General features: G+C 40.5%; 1 protein-coding gene across 1 annotated transcript; it reads left to right on the top strand.

The window, feature by feature from the left end:
- Nucleotides 1-46: 46 nt before the first annotated feature.
- On the top strand, nucleotides 47-16,590 carry zbtb10.L (zinc finger and BTB domain containing 10 L homeolog). Its single transcript, XM_018268092.2, has 5 exons — nucleotides 47-1,154; nucleotides 3,737-4,610; nucleotides 12,607-12,672; nucleotides 12,856-13,031; nucleotides 14,193-16,590. Exons 1-5 carry the CDS (start codon nucleotides 405-407, stop codon nucleotides 14,586-14,588), a joined length of 2,262 nt encoding a protein of 753 aa, XP_018123581.1. The 5' UTR covers nucleotides 47-404; the 3' UTR covers nucleotides 14,589-16,590.
- The last annotated feature ends 2,605 nt before the right edge of the window (nucleotides 16,591-19,195 follow it).

Below are 19,195 nucleotides of genomic sequence, written 5' to 3'. Positions count from 1 at the left end.
TAGCCTGTGCAGTAAACGAGGCTTCCCCCCACCCCCACCTCACCCGCCCCCCTGACTCCCCCTCTCCGGACAGCGCCCCGGTGCATTGTGGGCGCAGTCCGTTGTTCATTTGCCATTCGACCTCAGCGAGGGCCGTGCAGGGGGAGAGATGTGTCCCTAGGCGCCATCTGTTTCCTACACGCACAGAGAACGAAGCCCGCGGAGAGAAGCGCTGCTGGGAGGACGGAGGGAGCTGGGGTTTCCCAGTAGCCGCTCGGTGACCGGAGGGGGTGGTTGTTGTACTTCCCAGAAGCCCCCGCGCGGCGGTGCAGACACACACATATACACAGACAGACAGACACCCCAGACGGGCGGCACGAGGCAGGGCGCGTGGTGGCCCCCGGCAGGTTGAGAAGCCGTTAAACATGGCGGAGATGAACCGCAGGACTTTGGCCTTCCGGGGAGGCGGCCTGTCCACAGCGGGGACCCCCGTGAACAATAATAACAACAATGGCGTCGGCTCAGGGGTCTTGTCTGTGGAGGAAGCCACGGCCTGGTCCATGCGGCAGATGAACGGAGGGGGAGCCGGCGGGGAGGAAGAGGTCGAAGTGGAACTGGAGGCGGAGGGCCTGCTGGAAGATGACGAGGAGGAGACAGAGGCCTACCCCGGAGTGCTGCTTGGAAACCGGCTAGAGCAGCGAGGAGCCGGCACGGGCGCCAGTAATACGGATGGGGGGCAGGGGGCCTCGGTGAGCGGGGAAAGCAGCGACGAAGAGGAGGAGGAAGAAGAGGACGACGAGGAGGAGGAAGAAGAAGAGAACGCGGCCGGCGGTGGGGAGCAGACCGAGAAGGGGGAGCAGGGAGAGGAGGAGGAAGAGGACTGCGCTATTCAGGGTGATGGGACCCGACGCTTTGGACTTTTCCCGGCTGCCCGTTCCCAGTCGCTGCTGCCCAGTCTCCACTGCTCCTTCCAGGCCTCCTGGCTACACGAGTTCCCATGGCTGCGCTTCTGTCAGGAGAGCGGCCTCATGTCCTGCGCCTGGTGCCACAAGGAGGCGGGAGGGGGGAGCCCCGGGCACGACGAACTGGCCAAGGGCACTCGCCACTACAAGAGGGCCGCGCTGCTCCGCCACAGCCTCACCGCCCGGCATCGGAACAACGACCCGGCTGCTCAGGTAAGACCAGGCCCAGAGTGTGTCATACGGGGGTGCAGTGTTTATATGTGACTGTGTAACCTTGTCCTGGTCTCCTACCATAGCGCCCCCCTAATCATGGCTTCTGGGGTGTAGGGGGTGATCACGTGACTCTTTGTACAGCCGCTTTGCCCTTGGAGCTGTGAGTGGCCGCGCACCCCACCCTGTGTGTAAAGCTCATTAGAGGATCTGCCTCACGCCAGGAGGGGGTGGGGGCGCTGCACGCACACAGTGTCCCTGGGAAGGAAGGGGGTGACCTACATATACTATTCCAGGGGCCTGAGATGCTGCTGTGAGGCCGGAAGTCTACTCCCCCCGCCCTACTGTTCTTCTACTCCCCCGTGTCCCCTTCCTGTGCCTCCCCCAGGTGGGCGCCGCCCGATTGCGGACTGTCCCGGGGTAAGGGACGTGTCGCTACGTGGCTGCTCCCCAGTGGGGCCCTGTGTCTGCCCTCAGTGTGTGTACATGGCTGTCAGGGGCCTGTGTACTCTATGGGCCCCTGTACTCGCTCATCCTATGGGCTGTGCCTGTTCTGCTGCACCAGGAAGTCGTTCCTAGAGTGCAACTTCTTCTACTCGGTCCCATGTCTAATCACGAAGTGCTGCAGCCTGGGATACATTCATAGAGGATGGAAAGCCTGCAATAAAAACTGTCATTCCTTCTCTATTGTCACTCATTAATATAGCTGCAATTCCAATACACATTCTCTTTATGCACTGCTGGTTCTGGCTCCAAGACTTGCCTTGGTATTCACGTACATTGTGTCAGGAGTCAGACCCACTGGGGCAGGGTATCAAAAGGGGCAGAAGGATATTGGGGGTGCCAGGTTTATATGGTAGTATAGGGGAAAAGCACATTTATTTGTAATAAGCATCTGAGTGTTGCACTACTTCTAAATAGTGTGTGTGCATATGTTGCACTGCTTTGCAGGGAGTTTTCAGTTAATCACATCTGTGCCCCAGGGGAACCTGCGGTGTAACTACAATCCATAGAGAATCAGACAATCACGTGACCCTTTTGTTACCAACAACACTCCTTTATAGGCAGCTGGCAGTTTTCTGATCCACTTGCTTGTACTGCAACTCACTACTTAATCATTTAGCTACAGGCCTAGGGGTCTGTTCACTGGCAGGGCTTCAGAGACACCACTACCAGGGTGCGGCCTCACTTTGCACTGGAACAAATCTGGAATAAAAATTGTGTCCATGGGGGGATGGGGATCCCAGGTGCATAACCTGCAGCGAGGCCCAGGAACTACTAGTTCCGTTACTGCAGGGTTTACACAATACTCAAGGGCAGCAGCACATGGCATTTGGGCCAAAGTGGTTGAAATCGCATTCCGCTGATGAAGTGAATTTTTTATTTTTAACAGGTGAGAATCCCACAACAAGCAATTTCAGGCAATGCTTATAATCAGCACAGTTGTGCATTATGGCAGCTAAAAACTGTACCAGGCAAAGTGCCTGATTCTATATTTTCTTTTTTAATGTGTAAGAACATTGTTTGTTGAAGTACATTTTCTTTTGGCTTAAGTTTTGCTTTTCAACAGAATAAGGAGACACACCTGTTTATCATTTGTGTGGCTAAAGCAGAAACATACTACGCAAAGCTCAAAATATTAGGGCAATGGCACCAAGGTTGTCACCAAGGCAAAATCTTCCACTCAGTTTCACCTCCATTCATATTCAATGGCAATCAAACCACTCTGGTGGCATTTAGGGTCATACAACCTTCACCTCACCTGTGAATCTAGGTGATCGCTGTTGAAATTATTGCCCTGTGTTAAGCAAAGAACAAGTAACAATTGAGTGACTGCAGGTGTTAAATCTTTAGGTAGCCCCAGTGAATCTAAACAGTTACACTAAAGGGATGGTTCACCTTTACGTTAGCTTTTAGTATGTTTTAGACTGGCTAATTCTAAAAAAAAAACATTCCTCTTTTTTCTTATAGTTTTCGAAACATTTGCCTTCTTTTTCTGTCTCTTTCCAGCTTTAAAATGGGGGTCACTGACCCTGGCAGCAAAAAAAATGATTGCTCTTTGAGGCTTCAGTGGTATTGCTACTTTTTACTGTTTTATCTTTATATTCAAACTCCTATTCATACATTAGTTTCTCATTCAAACCACTGCCTGGTTGTCAAGGTAAACAAAAACATAGCAACCACATAGCTGCTGAAATTCCAAGTTGGGGAGCTTATGAGCAAAAAACGAAAACCGTAAATAATAAAACATAAAAACCAATTGCAAATTGTCTCAGCACATCATTGTCTACATTATACTAAAAGTTTATTTTAAAGGTGAACAATCCCTTTAAGGACCAGTGGATAAGTGATCAACTGGGCACCACCAGTGAGTCAATATTCCTTGCCCTTTATAAGTACAAAATAAATAGGGGACCCAATAGAAAATAATTTGCATGGATACACAGCCTCACATGGGAGTATTTTATAATTAATATTAACAACTCTGTTTAAAATTACATGTGTGCGGTGGGAACTTTGCATTAAAACTTTCAGACTTGATATAGTTTAGATGCAGTTAATTGATTTTTCTTTTTTTTTTCCAGGAGCCTGATGTGAAGCAGGAAGTGTCCCAGTCGCTTGGTGACTACAGTACTAAGCCAAATGAGAACTCCTACTGCTATCAACTGCTGCAAGAATTAAATGACCAGAGAAAGAAAGGGATTTTTTGTGATGTCAATATAGTGGTGAATGGCAAAGTTTTCAGAGCTCATAAGAATATCTTGGTTGCAGGCAGCCGCTTTTTTAAAACCTTATACTGTTTTACAAACAAAGAGAGCCGTGACCAAACCACTGTTACTTATTTAGACGTTGTTGCTGTCCATGGCTTTTCAGTCATCTTAGACTTTATGTACTCTGGCAATCTTGTGCTCACTAGCCAAAATGCCATTGAAGTGATGACAGTTGCCAGCTACCTGCAGATGACTGAAGTTGTCCAGTCCTGCCGTAATTTCATCAAAGATGCCTTGAATATCAGTACAAAGTCAGAAGCTCCAGAAAACATTGTGGTAAACTATAACAAAAGGAAAAGCAAAGATGGGCACAAAGTTGCAAGCTTCTGGGCAACCCGCAATCTCACTAATCTGGCAAGCAATGCAAAGGTAGATAGCGATGGATTTAATCTCGACGAGACACCAACTGAAAACTTTCAAGCTAATGACTCTTGGATTCAGGATAGCTCCCCGGAGGTGACCGAAATAGAGCCCCAAACTCAGGGCAAAGTGTTTGTTTGGAATGACATGGGTTCCAACTCCGTTGCTGTGCAAGAGCCGAGCAAGCCAAGAAGAAAAAACCAAACTACAAAACGATTTGTTTATAACATCCCTCCAAACAATGAACTTCAAGTGGATGGTAACACAATGCTGCAGCAGCCAGTTTCCTATCCAGAGGAGGATGTGCAGTGCTTTCAGGATGGGGCAGGTAACTTGGAATCTTAAAACTGTTTCTTTGCAATATGACAAAAAATCATTTTACAGTGTGTTAAAGGGGATCTAAACACAAACATGAACTGTTGGAAACTTCCTCACAGCGGCCGTCTCGGCCCTTTTAACTTTAGATTAAAGGGGCACCATCGCAAAAATTTAATATAAGCTTCAGCATACTGAAATAAGAATCTTTTGTAAATATTATCAATTAAATATTCTGCATAGTTTCTGAAATAATCAAGTTTATCATCACCATCCCTCTCTCCGCATCGGTTTCTCTTCATTCTGTTTTTATGCAGCAGTTGGTGTCAGTCATTGACGGTTAGATACAATATATTTTATTGGGGGGCTCCCTTTCCTATTTGATAAATTGGAACTCATTCAAATAACTGATTCCTGTACAAACAAAATCGAACAAAAGAACTGCCTTTTGCACAAATTCTGCATGTAGAGAGACAGGATTTCTGGTGATTTTAATAGTGAGCGCTAATATATCTTCTAGGCAAAAGGAGCTCCATTCCAATAGTCTAAATGAATGAACAGTTGTAGCAGGCTCGGTGAATTATTAATACTCTTCGCATACCTTCTTTGCTACTTCCCAGGCACCACAGAATCAGTGAATATGAAGAAATGGAGGAAGCAGAGGTGCAGAACTATGCTGCAATCTTCATGGGCATGTCTGCCCAAAACATGTAGTTTGATATACTTCAAATAAATGGAGATTGCAGCATAGTTCTGCTTCCTTAATTTCTTCATAGGCAAAAGGAGCCCCCCCCATAACTTATATTGGATCTGTCAATGAATATCTGACACCCAACTCCTGCATGAAGAGAGAATGAAGAGAAAAGATGCTGAGAGGGATAGTCACTTGCAAAGCTGTGCTATACTTGGTTGCTTTCCTCAGGCTGTTGGTACAGCTACAAATTGATACTACTGGGGAAGAACAGTGTGTGGCTTCTCACTGAGAAAGTTCCTTGTATAGTCTTATCTTCCCCCTTCTGAGGAAATAACCATTTATATGCATTCTTTATGTCCCTTTAGTTCAGTATTTCCCAACCAGTGATTTCAAGCAACATGTTACTCACCAAACCCTTGGTTGTTGCCCCCAGTGGTCTCAAAGCAAGTGCTTAGGCCCAGGCACACATGCGGATTAAGCAAGCGATTTTGGCCATGGTTCGCGGTCCTTTTTGGCAAAAAAAAAAAAGCCTACAGCTGCGAAGATACACTAGCGGTTTAGGCTTAGACAATGGCACGCGTCTATGCTGCGGCGTCCAGCACTGCGGCACGGGCTGTGCCGAAACTGCTCACTAAATCCACATTTGTGTTTGTGGCCTTATATTTTAATTCCAGTCTTGTTTTGGTTTTTTAAAAAGCAGGCGTATTGTCAAACAAAACCTCCTCTAGGCTGCCAGTGCACACAGGGGCTAACAAGTGGCCAATCACAGCTCTTATTTTGCACCACCCAGGAACATTTTTCATGCTTGTGTTGCTCCTCAACTCTATTTGCAACTACAGTGTAGCTCAAAGGTTCAAATGATAAGGGACCCTCACTTTAGTTCATAATTGGCATATTTGATAATGGGTCGATTACCTAGAAAGTTTGAAAGCACTGCTCTGTATAATGTGGGGATCCTATAGGTCTATAGAAAATAAGCCATTGCTTATATCCAAAATATAATTGCCTAGAAGTAACAAAGCCAGTTTGGTGCTAACACAAGTTAGAGATCTTTCATAGGGCAAAGTCAAATCTGCAGTAATGTGACCCAGGCCAAGTTGCTTGCAGTAGTCAAGTATATGACAAGCCACTAGCGTAAGCTAGCAGAATTTTTTTTATGTTCCTGTAATACCAACATATTGCAACTAACATACAAAGAAGTTCATTTGTTACATAAAGCATGCACAAAGATGAAATTGCCAGTAATTCTGCGGATTGTTACTAGGGCTTTTACAAGGGTATATTGCACCCTAGCAACCAGATAGCTGCTTAATTTCCAAACTTGACAGCTGCTGAACAAAAAGTGAAATCATGCAAAAAGGACTAAAACTAAAATTAAGGACAATTTGCACATTGTTTTAGAATATAAATATAATCTTCACGCAAAAAGTCATAGGTTTCTGTGTACTGTATATCACTTGTAACAGCTGGTGAGCTTTGCTGCCAATCACTTACAGTATGGGTTAGATGGACTATTCTTGTCTGAATCAATATGTTTGGAATAACCCTCAGAATGCTGGTCAGTTGTTTATTATTATCCGCTATTTTTTGTAGTTGCCGGTGCAGACTTGGCCAGGCAGGCCATTATCTGTATTTAAAGCTGTATGGTTTCATATCAGCTGGCAGGTTTTCTCTTTCTATTATTAAGCAAATACATAAGCAAACCATTCTATTGTCCCTTGGATTTCATAAAAGGTTGCTGTGATCAGGCAAGACACAGAAGTGCTCTGTCTGTGAGATCAAGATGGTTGTTCAAATTTTACTTTGCCTTGAATTTTCCTATTCAAATGGTTGTTTGCTCTGACAATTAACTCTTGGCGATTGCACAAGTTGGAATAGTAATCCATATTGCCCAATAAGCTATTAGCTCTAATTGGTCAGTTGCAATAAGACTAAAGCTGACCAAAGACTCAAAGATACCAGCAGCAGATTAGTAGTCAGCACAACTGTAACTCTCTTCTTTGGCTGGGTGCACGTCCTCCAATGGCCACCTCCCACTGGCAATACTGGCGAAGAAATTAGTACAGCACCCACTGTTTAGAATAAAACGGCCTTTATTGGACCAAGGGCATTACAGCATGCTGTAATGCCCATGGTCCAATAAAGGCCGTTTTATTCTAAACAGTGGGTGCTGTACTAATTTCTTCGCCAAAGACTCAAAGATACCATCATACGAAACAAAGGTTTGCAAGATTTTCAGACAGTGGATTGTCCAGACATTTTTTGTATCACGCTGATCGGTTATTCAGTTGATCTAACACATTAAAACATTTAGATCGGCTACCGATAATATCCCTGCATGTATTTATCAATGGGAGACTATTTGTCAGATATAATTTTCGTAAAATTGCGGTCTGTCAATTAATAGCCCTAGCATCGTGGGATTTGTTCTGTTCACTTTATTATTTTTAAGCTCCTTCTATGCATCTTTCATTTTGATGTTTAAAAAAACTGCTCCTTGGTTGCTAGGGCAACCTATCAACTCAAGTACCATTTAAATTCCAAGCCAGAGAGGTACAGAACAAGAAATGTACGTTATATGGAATAAAAAAAGGCCAGTTACAAATCGTCTAAGAATTCTGCAGTCTGCACCAAAAGAACTTTATGGTGATCAGCCCCTGTAAGAGCCACCGATACCCCCCCCCCCCCCCAGTTAAATGTGCAGGGCTTATGCTGAACATACATTTGCCTATTCTTCTAATTCCAAAATAATCTGTTGAAATTTAAGGAATTGAAACTACTCCATGATTGGTTCTTGCAATGCAGATTATGACCATGCATAATAGATTTCTGCTTATCTGTAACAAACAAGGGAAAGTTGTGCTCACCACTAATTTTTAAAACCATTAGGCGGGGGTGCAATGAGGCTGTGACCACAAAATACATATAGACAAATACAAGAGTCCTGTTGTAGCTCCCACCCTTCTCAGCTATAGTCAGGTGATCCCACTGGTGTCTAATAAAAGGGCAGCCAAGTTTGGGAGTTTTACTTTGAAAGAAAACAATCCCTGTTTTGTTTAAAGGGTAAGGCATTTTTCAGTAGCAGTATGCACAAAATGTCTCTGTCTTAAATATATTGATAATGGGTTGAGTGCAGAGGACTCTTGTATTTGTCTTTTGCTTATCTGTATCCCAAAAACACACGATTGGTGAGGGGATTTCCCCCCCCCCCCCCCCCGGCACATTCAGCTAATTAATGTTAAGATGCAAAATTAATTGTCAGTTGTAATATATATAAGAAATATAATTATTTTTATTTACGAACTGGCAGAATGTGTTTTCAGCATAAATTCTCTTTATTTTGCTGATTTGGATGTGAAAAAATGTATCCTGTCCCTTTTTAAGATTGCATTCATGTAATTTAATTGTCTCCACTCCAAATTTTCCACGTTACAGGCACGTTTGAGTATAGCATTTTGACAATTCTTCTGGTCTTTTTTTTGTTTTTTTTTTAATAGGGGAATCATTTTGTTTACTTGTCTAATTCCTGCATGGCAATGAAATCAGTCCTAGCTTTCTTTATAGCAGATAGTCTGGATCCATGGAACCTAGTGCAATAGTTTGAGGTGATAGTCTCTGGTCCATAAAGTTGATGAGCACTGGTAAGTAGCAGGTGTTAGATCTGTTGCTACAAGTAGGATCAATTACCCTTCATTTTAAGAACATTTTTGCATTTAAGTAATGTTCAGTTTAGTGGCGTAACCCATTACCCATTAAGGGGTGGTTCACCTTTTATTTAGTATGTTATGGAATGGCCGATTCTAAGCAACTTTTCAATTAGACTTCATTATTTATTAAAAATTTTTTCATTTTCCTTCTTCTGACGCTTTCCAGTTTCAGTGGTGGGTCACTGACCCCTTCTAAATTTAAATGCTCTTTTGTATTGCTCATCATTCTATACAGACCCTCTACTATTTATATTCCAGTCTCTTATTCAAATCAATGCATGGTTGTTAGGGCAATTTGGGCCCTAGCAACCAGATTACTATCAGGTACGTTTGATTTTGCCGTTAGATCGAGGACCGGATGTTGATGTGTTCCTCCTTCAACTCCATTCATACCACCAGTGATTGGATTAGCCCAGTATTAGCACGGTATGATAGGCATATTGGTGAAAGTAGGTCGCCAAACAAGCTGCTCTTTACATGTATGGCCATCTTAAATAACCCCCCCTAAAATTTCACGCTAATTGGTTGTTGGCTTTATCCCCCTTTCACCTATTGGGCTCCCTATGGACAGTCGGCTCCACAGCTTTGTAAACACTGCTGCTATTGCAGAGTTACTTTTTCCCCAAGCTTTAACAGCATTGTTCTATTCTCACTGTAGTGCTTTGCACTTATTATATATTTATATAGTAGAAAAAAAACCTTAAAATCGCCCTCTGTAGTTCATCGCCTTTTCTCCTAAACTGGGCTGGATCTTTTCAAAATAACATAATATATGTTGTGCTGAGCGCCACAATAATTTGCCAATCTCAATTTGCCCTAAGCTATTTTTATATGCAAGCCATTGCAAAAAAATCACAAATATGCACACTCTGTCACTTTAATAGGCAGATATCAAGTACAAATACTGTTCATACCATTCCTCATGCGGGGGAAAACCACCCCTTTGTTGTGTCAGTACTTATATACAGTACTTGTTTAAACCCCCTATCCCTGGATTGACTGCCTGTTGTGATAAAGTACTCACTGAATATACTATCTACTTGTAATATACTGTGTATAAAAGGTAGACATACCTCAGCTTTTTGTGTGAAATGAGCTTTAAAGGGGTGTTCACTTTAAAATTAACCTTTAGTATGACATAACGAATACACCAATTAGACAGCTCCCAGCTTCCCCCTCCTGCGCTGCTCCGTGTATTCCTTGCTGGGTGCTCAGTCTGCAGCATCCCCACCACTTGTCACATACCAAACCAGAAAGAATGACGGCACTCCATTCAAGGAAAAGGCTGGTTTATTACATAATCATGCCTATGATTAAGGGATTGAGTCCCGAAATGCGTAGGGCTCGAGATCCCTGTGGGGTCTGTAATAAACCAGCCTTTTCCTTGAATGGAGTGCCGTCATTCTTTCTGGTTTGTTTAGTATGACATAGACAGGCGTATTCTAAGAAAATTTGTAATTGGTCATTTTTATAGTTTATAAAACTAGTTTTATTTGTTGAGTGCCTAACACTGAAGGGTGAAATTTCAACTGATATCTGGTTCCTTGGCTTAATTATCCTAGCATCCAACCCACAGCATGGGTCTGAGAATGGAAGATGAATAGCAGAGGGTTTGAAAAGAATGACATTAAAATTAAATGTGGTGGATGCTTTTGGGTTGCTGGGGTCAGTCTGCAGTCTGGTAATAAGATAAATAAATATACAAAATAAATAAAAAAGACAAAGTGAAAAGTTGCTTAGCATAGTTTACTCTATCAAGCACAATTTAGTTTGAAGCCGAACTTCCTGTTTCAAGTAGCCAATTGGAGCATTAGAATATTTTCAGTACTAAGTGATCATATACTCAATTACTTGATTTGTATATATATTTTTTATGATCCCATTTAATTTAATTTCTATGCAATCTTTGAATAGATATTTTCTATCAAGGGACAGATTTGTATTTGTAGTTTAACCCTTTCAGTGCCAGCCGCCTGGTGTTGCTTCAAGCTGGGCCGCATTCATATGCATCCTGGGCCGCAGTTTGTACACCCCTGGTCTATGCCACTGGTATGATGATCCTTGTATAGCAGTCATCATTAGCATAGATTCTACAGGTGCCAGCAGGAAGATATAAAGTTTAGTGTGCTGCTGGGAAACGTTTCTAGATATGTAGTGAACTATATGGAGGTATGGGTCCTTCTTGAGTCTTTTTTTATACAAGAACCCAAAGGCAAGGACATTTTGCCATGTAATTTAATAAATGCAAGCTAAAAAACTCCTTGCTTCATTTGATATAAACCTAGCAGAGCAGTAGTAAATGTAAATTAGCACACCTGCCAGAAAGCAAGACTGGGCTTCTTTCTGTTGGGTGCTAGTAAAGTAGAAAGGATTTCATGCACCAGGGAAGAAGGCTTCTTCTGTGCAAGCATAAAACATGCCATTAACTGTAAAGAAGAAAAAATTAATTTATGCAGTATTAAAGGAAAACTATATCCCTCAAACAATGTAGGTCTCTATAAAAAGATATTGCATAAAACAGCTCATATGTAAAACCCCTTTTTCATGTAAAGGAGCTATTTTCATAATATACTATTTTAGTAGTATGTGCCATTGCGTAATCATAAATAGAAAACTGCCATTTTAAAAAATAAGGGCCTCCCCCTGGGATTGTAGGATTCACGGTGCACACAAACAAACCATACATGTTAGGTCACATGAGCCAATTAACAGACAGAGTTCTGTCTTTTGCTTCCGCACTTTTTACTGTTACAGTTAGAGTTGTAGTATTTCTGGTCAGGTGATCTCGGAGGCAGCACACAGACCATAAAGAAATGTTGGTTCAAGGCAAGAGATGTAAAAGGGCAAGATTTACTTAAATATATATTCCAGTTTGGTAAGATTCTTTAATATGTCACTTAATATGATATGAACTATTTGTTGCGTAAGTTGGGGGTAAAGTTTTCCTTTAAAGGAGAAGGAAAGCTACAGAGGCATTTTATTGCCAATAGATTAGCTGCAATAGTGCAAGCTAGAATGCTATATTTATTCTGTAGAATGTTTTACCATACCTGAGTAAAAAGCTCTAGAAACTCTCTGTTTGTTTAGGATAGGAGCTGCAGTATTAACATGGTGTGACATCACTTCCTGCCTGGGTCTCTCCCTGCTCTGGGTTCAGATTACAGCAGAGAAGGGAGGGGGGGGAGAGGAGCAAACTGAGCATGCTCTTGCCCAGGGCAATGAGGTTTAAGCTGAAGGCAGGAAGTCTGATACAGAAGCCCATGTGTACACAATAGAAGGAAAGAAATGCAGTGTTTCTTTTGACAGGGGAATCAGAGCAACACTACTTTGGGGTTTTACTGGTGTATTTAGATGGACCTTTCTGATTAGGCTTACTTAGTTTTAACCTTTCCTTCTCCTTTAAACAATATATTCAAGGGATCTGTCCCTTGATAAAAAAAATTGCAGCAATTTGAAAGAAACCTTTAAACTTTGAAGCTAAAATGTATCCTGTTGCTTAATCCTTGCTTTCAGTCTCTCTAGTCTGGCTGTTCTGACCTTTGTTTTAGTCTGCTTTTAATTTTCTAATCATGGTTAAAACTACAACCTTGTTTTTTACTTCTTTTTAGGGACCTCAAATGAATTTAAATTTGGAATGTTCCCTGAATCATGGACGCGAGAGTCTTGGGAAAATGGTAAGCTTAGTGTGTGATTTCTCTACCTTTTTTTTTTTTTTTTTTTTAAAAATTGGGAAAATTCCATTGTCCCCTTATTTATGATTCCTTTCATGTTTATTTTTATTGACCGAAAACCTCATGCAAAAGAGTGTTTGCACTGATAAATGATCACATTTTTCTTTCTCATTTTTGTACTTTTAGGAGATGCATCAGCGGGGTTAATGAATAAGTTGAAATGTCCCCATTGCAATTACGTAGCAAAATACAGAAGGACACTAAAAAGACACTTACTGATTCACACTGGAGTAAGATCTTTTAGTTGTGACATCTGTGGAAAGCTATTTACAAGAAGAGAGCATGTAAAAAGACATTCCTTGGTAAGAGCTGTGTGGTTTGTGTGCTTCTCATAGGATCTTTACTTCTCCTTGTATAGGGTTTCCCCTTTGCATTCTAAAAGTGTTTACAAATGGGAGAAATGGAAAGGGCTACAATTTAAATATATGTAAGAAAAGTGAGTGCATTTGTTCTTTCAAGCTCAACGTATGCTTGGTCATGGGTTTTTGAATTTGTTTCCTTTACAAAACATTACAGCTTAAAGGGTGGAATGATTTGAGTAACGGCTCATGCTCTGCAGGTCTAGTTTTGAGCCCCTCTTATAGGTTCAATTTTGGAATTAAAGGAGAACTAAAGCTTAACCAAAGAAGTAGGCTAGAAATGTTGTACATTATGTTTTGGGCTTCTGTACTAGCCCAAGGCAACCACAGCCCTTTAGAAGGGAAGAAGATCTGTGCCTCCAAAGATGCCACAGTAGCTCCCTATCTTCTTTTTTGCTGATTCACTGCACGTGCTCTGTGCTGCTGTCAGTTATTGGGCTTAGCGGCAGACTCAAAATATACAGTACACACAGAATATAAATGTCACAATCTAAGGCTAAGTAATTAATACAGATAACTACTGCATGACAGCACAGAAATCAGTGCAACTAGCATCAGAATTTAATCAGCCCTGTAGCATCAGCTTATATTACAGACAAAATTCATTTTCTGCTGAATAATTAATGACGGCCCCTAAGCTTAGCTTCTCAACAGCTGCTCAGAGCCCACTGAGCATGTGAGTGTCACAGACACTTTCCAAGATGGTGACCCCTTGTGATAAGTTTGAAGTCCTGGATCATTGCTGCTATTAGTTCTATCCTAAAGTGCTGGCTCTTTCTGAAAGCACATGACCAGGCAAAATGACCGGAGATGGTTGCCTACACAACAATATTACATCTAAAAAAAAATACACTTGCTGGTGCAGGAATGACATTTTATAATGTACAGTGATTTTTTTCCTGTGTAATTTAGAAATAAAAACGACATCATAAAAATCGTGACAGAATCCCTTTAAGCTGTATCAATTTTCCAATTTCAGATTAGGCTGAGGGAACAAAGTTTCCTTTTGTCCAGACACATAATGATTAAAACTTATACTCACACAAACTTCACTGCTGCTGGTCATTTAACCCATTATTGTTTTTTCTTTTTATCTCTACACAGGTACATAAAAAAGACAAAAAATATAAGTGCATGGTGTGTAAGAAGATCTTCATGCTTGCGGCTAGTGTAGGGATTCGACATGGCTCTCGGCGCTATGGAGTTTGTGTGGACTGCGTGGATAAATCTCAACCAGGGCTGCAAGAAGCCGGTATTGATCCAGTGGGAGATGCAGATTTTCCCAGAGATGAAGACTACGACGACAATGATCCTGTAGAAGCGGTCGACGGTGATGATGATCTAGTGGATGACGGGGAAGACCAGAATGATTCTCGGTGGTCGGAGCAAAATGACCAGTCTCGCTGGGGAGAACCGAACAATCAGTCTCCGTGGGAACGGCCGAAACACCAGCCCCGATGGGATGAGTCAGGAGATGTTTGTATGACAATAGATGACTGACTGCCAACAGGCTTCTTAATATAAGGGTGCTTCAGCTGGACACAAAGCTTAAACTTGTTTGCTGAAACATATTGGACTGAAGGGTTACAATACATGGTACCGTTCTGGACAGTGGGTGTTGCTGTGAAAACTGTAGGGGGTCAAATCCTTATAGCAAAAAAACTTTTTTTTTTTTTGTTTTCCTTTTGTTTTAATATTTGCACAGGACTTCTACAGAATCCAACCATTTGGTTGAACTATACAGAGTCCTCACATCTCCAATCAGTTATCAAAGAAATGTATTTTTATTTATAGGATATAGCTATGTTGGTCCTATCAGCGTAAAAAAAAAAAACTACTATTGTAACGTTATTCATGTATCAGAAGAGTTTGGTTAGAATGTACAGATCAGGCGGTGAATCGAGATATGAATGTGATGTGACTCTACAGTAGCTGAGAACCCTCATTAGTTACTGGCACCTGTAATTGCAATTTACCAACAGAACATTCTGCATTCTTGTTCTGGAAGGGACCGGTCATCTTTTAGTTTGCTCCAATAGGAACAGACTTGGCATGGGCTATGTTATGCAGCATTATTTATATGAATATTTATATTTTATATATTTTGGTATAGGAACCTTCTCCCAGTTGCTCCTAAGAAGATAATAGTAGGCTCCTCCTTACCATTTTGTAAATGTATCTACCAGTGGCCTTGAGCAATATCAAGAAAATGGACTCTTGCTCTTCGGATTCATATCCTCAAGCATCACCTTTTTACATCCCATTAATGTCATAGAATGCAGCCGGCTACCACTGGAAGAGAGCAGACTGTTGCCATTGTGGCCGCCCAAGCTGTGCATAACTTGCCATTTCGGCTCTTGCTGGAGCAAACTTTGTTTCAATGCATGGTTCCCCCATAAAGCTAAGATGCAGGCAAGCTTCTGATAGGGTGTTGGGTGAGTGTTGATTTATTATTATTATTGTTTTTTTTTTTTCTAGAGCATCTATAATGGTTGAAAAGGATAAATTAAAGTTTATTTAAAAGAGCAGTGCTAGCTTTATATCACATTTCCCCTCTGTAGAGTCCCCCCCTTTTTTTTTAAATGATTCACTTTTTATTTTTTAAGTTAAGTGATTTTTTAAGAAAAATTATAATAATTTATGTGTAAATTTTCTTCCTGTCGGGTCGAGTATGCATATTTTTTTCCCCCTCCCATCACATGTTTGGTGATGTCATGAGCTAGAGAAAGTTGCAAATAGTTAAGCAATAGGGCAATGTTAAAGATGTATTAGCCTTAAACTGGGGGATGCTGAACAGGATTACGATCTGTGATGTCCCCCCAACGTTTTGCTGCTTTAATGATGAATTTCCATTCTCTGTGGCGAATGGCAGACAATAGCTATGAATGATCCAGTGATGGAGGCTTACAGTTAATGTTGTGAGTAGCGTGCTAGATTTCATGCATTTCTCATTTCCCTACAGGTTAGTGCTTTATATACTGCCTTTATTCTGCAGACATGGTTAGTTAACATTTCTTGGGTACCATTCCTTCATATGAATGCATAAAATGTACATTTCAGTCATCAGGACATCACACAATGTGAATAGGTTAGGCTCAGTTTTTCTCTGTTTATGTCCTGAGTATTTCCCTGTCCCTGTTCATTTTAATCCAGGGAAGTTTTCACGCACGATTTCTCTTCTCTGCGAGGATTCAGGCACTTTCTTCAAATCGATCCAATTCAGTTCTCTGTTGCCACTTCATTTCCCAGCGTCTCTTAGAAACCAATTCTCCACCTGGTAGTCACCGGCCACCAGTTAATGCGGCTGTCTAGATAACCTACGAGTACTGTTTAATGTCAGTAACCATTTTTCCAACTTTGTATCATTTTTGTTCTCCCCCATGTTTTTATAAAAAGGATTGAATTAAATTGTGCTAGCGATTTGGAATTTTTATGTCGACTACCAGGTGATTCTAAGTGCTCACACTTCTTATTAATGTTAAATAAATGCTTTGTCACTGTCCTTTTTTTTTTTTTTTTTACTCTGTAGGATTGTAATATATACATAGAGAAAATCTCTGCTTTTATTTATTTATTTTCCCTTTGCGGTGGCAAAAGGAAAAACAAATTCTTCATTGTGGGGTTTAAGAATTTTCTGCTTTATTTTTATTTTTAAAAGCTTCAAGGGGGGTAAAATGTAGCCATGGTACTGCTTGAATTCCCTTCCAAAAAAATCAGCCTGAAGCTTTGTGCAGCACCTGAGGGAAAATTCCCTATGGGAAAGAGAACAATTATTTGCCCATCTATGCCCTTTCCTAACCGTTGCTGCTGCTTTTATGGCTCAGCATTTTGCTGCTAGTTACAGAAACAAAAGGCCATTTATAATTTATCTGTGTATGTTGCGAGCAGCCCCACTGAATCTGTTTAATTTAATCATTAGAATATCAGGAATTTTTGCTAACTGCATATTTTATTTTTTTGAAAGCTTAATACCTCCTGAAATTTCAAAAACGCTTTAAGTAATGTTTTTTTTTTTTTCCTGGTGGGGTCCAAAGTAGGTTTAGTTTATTAAAAGGTGAAAGAAACAGAGTATTTTAAACGTAAAAATTTGTTTTTGCTTTGTTAATATGTAATTAGAGTATATGTCTTCTGTTCCATCCCACCCCATCTCATCTATTCCCCCCCTAAGAATAGTCCCTTCCCCCCTTGTAGACTTTCAATATATACATATATATTCTAATATATACATTTCACAAAGATTTGCTTTTATTAGGAACAGACTCACTAAATGCTTAGGAACTGGACCTGGCTTTAAATTCTATTGTGCATTACCTTTTTTCACAAGATATAAACTTATTTCTCTTGAAACTGAATTCTTTTACTACTTCGATCATTTATGTATATTCGATAAATTATGACCAAATGTGATGTTAGATTGCATACAGTAAATTTAAATATACACTTGGTACACTACAGAATTGTTGTGGCATTTATTTGAAATACCATTTTAATCGAATAAGACAATTTGACTGATTTTTTTTTTCTCCTCTGGGACGGTTGGTATGGTATTTTTTTTTTTATTTATTTCTATATTTTTCCCCCACAGATTAAACTGCAACCATTTTATTTATTTATATATATGTATCCCACAAACAAGGTCCGCACTCTCAGGTCTTAAACAAAAAATAAAAATGTTTTATTTACATGGAAGACTAATGTTTCGACCTCTCTGAGGCGTTTCTCAAAGTACAGGTTGGCACTAAAGGAATGCATTAAATACATAAGATGGCGGGAAACGTTAATTGGCTAACGTGTCATCATCATCGTTCAAGTGCATCAGGTGGTTAAACATCGTCCCGTAAAAGCATATATTCATAAACAACAAAGTACTTGATTTGATCTTATACACAAACGTTATTCAATTAAAACACCCCTGTTTGGTTACATAAAAAAATTATAAACAATACTAAGGGGCCCATTCACTAAGTTCAAATGAAGGAATAGAAGAAAAAATACTTCGAATTTCTAAGTGTTATTTTGGCTACTTCGACCATCGAATGGGCTACTTCGACTACGACTTGGAAACGAACGATTTGAACTAAAAATCGTTCGACTATTTGAACATTCGATAGTCGAATTACTGTCTCTTTAAGAAAAAACTTTGACCCTCTAGTTTGCCACCTAAAAGCTACCGAAGGTCCCCATAGGCTTGGCTATCTTTTTTTGGTCAAAGGATAATCCTTCGATCGATGGATTAAAATCCTTCGAATCGTTCGATTCGAAGGATTTAATTGTTTAATTCTTTCGATCGAACGTATTGCGCAAAATCCTTCGACTTCGATATTCGAAGTCAAAGGATTTTAATTCCCCATTTGAATATCGAGGGTTAATTAACCCTCAATATTCGACCCTTAATACATCTGCCCCTAAGTAACCGATGTTTATCTCAATGATCACTTCCTGTTTTTTTTATAAAATGCAGTCATTGATACAAAGTATCAAAATCTGAGTTAGAAAGACAAGTCTATACTGGAGTTCCCTCATTCGTGACATCACTAAAATCTATAATAAATTAATTAGTATTGTACTCGGACCTGACCAGATGTCTGTAACATGTATCAGCTAGTACGGCATTATCCCTCTATAATACACAAAAGCCATGAATATCTTGTAAATTATATCCTTATAAACGGTGAGTAGTGATGTCATCAGTTATAAACGGTGAGTAGTGATGCAATTTCTGTCACATGACTCACTAAAATTTGTGTATTATAATTAATAAAGTACCCCCAGTTGTAAAATATGAGGATATTAGAAGTTACCTCGGAGTTCCATGACCTGTATAAAAACACTCGGCCTTCGGCCTCGTGTTTTTATATGGTCATGAAACTCCTCGGTAACTTATAATATCCTTATATTTTACAAGAGGGGGTACTTTATTCACTATATAATACACAAAAGCTATGAATATCTTGTAAATTATATCCTTATAAACGGTAAGTTCTGATGTCATCAGTTATAAACGGTGAGTTCTGATGTCATTTCTGTCACATGACTCACTGAAATTTGTGTATTATAATAAATAAAGTACCCCCAGTTGTAAAATATGAGGATATTAGAAGTTACTT

Source organism: Xenopus laevis, chromosome 6L (assembly GCF_017654675.1).
Source record: "Xenopus laevis strain J_2021 chromosome 6L, Xenopus_laevis_v10.1, whole genome shotgun sequence".
NCBI lineage: Eukaryota > Metazoa > Chordata > Amphibia > Anura > Pipidae > Xenopus > Xenopus laevis.
The sequence above is the reverse complement of the archived record's forward strand: the minus strand, read 5'-3'. Positions and strand labels throughout refer to the sequence as shown.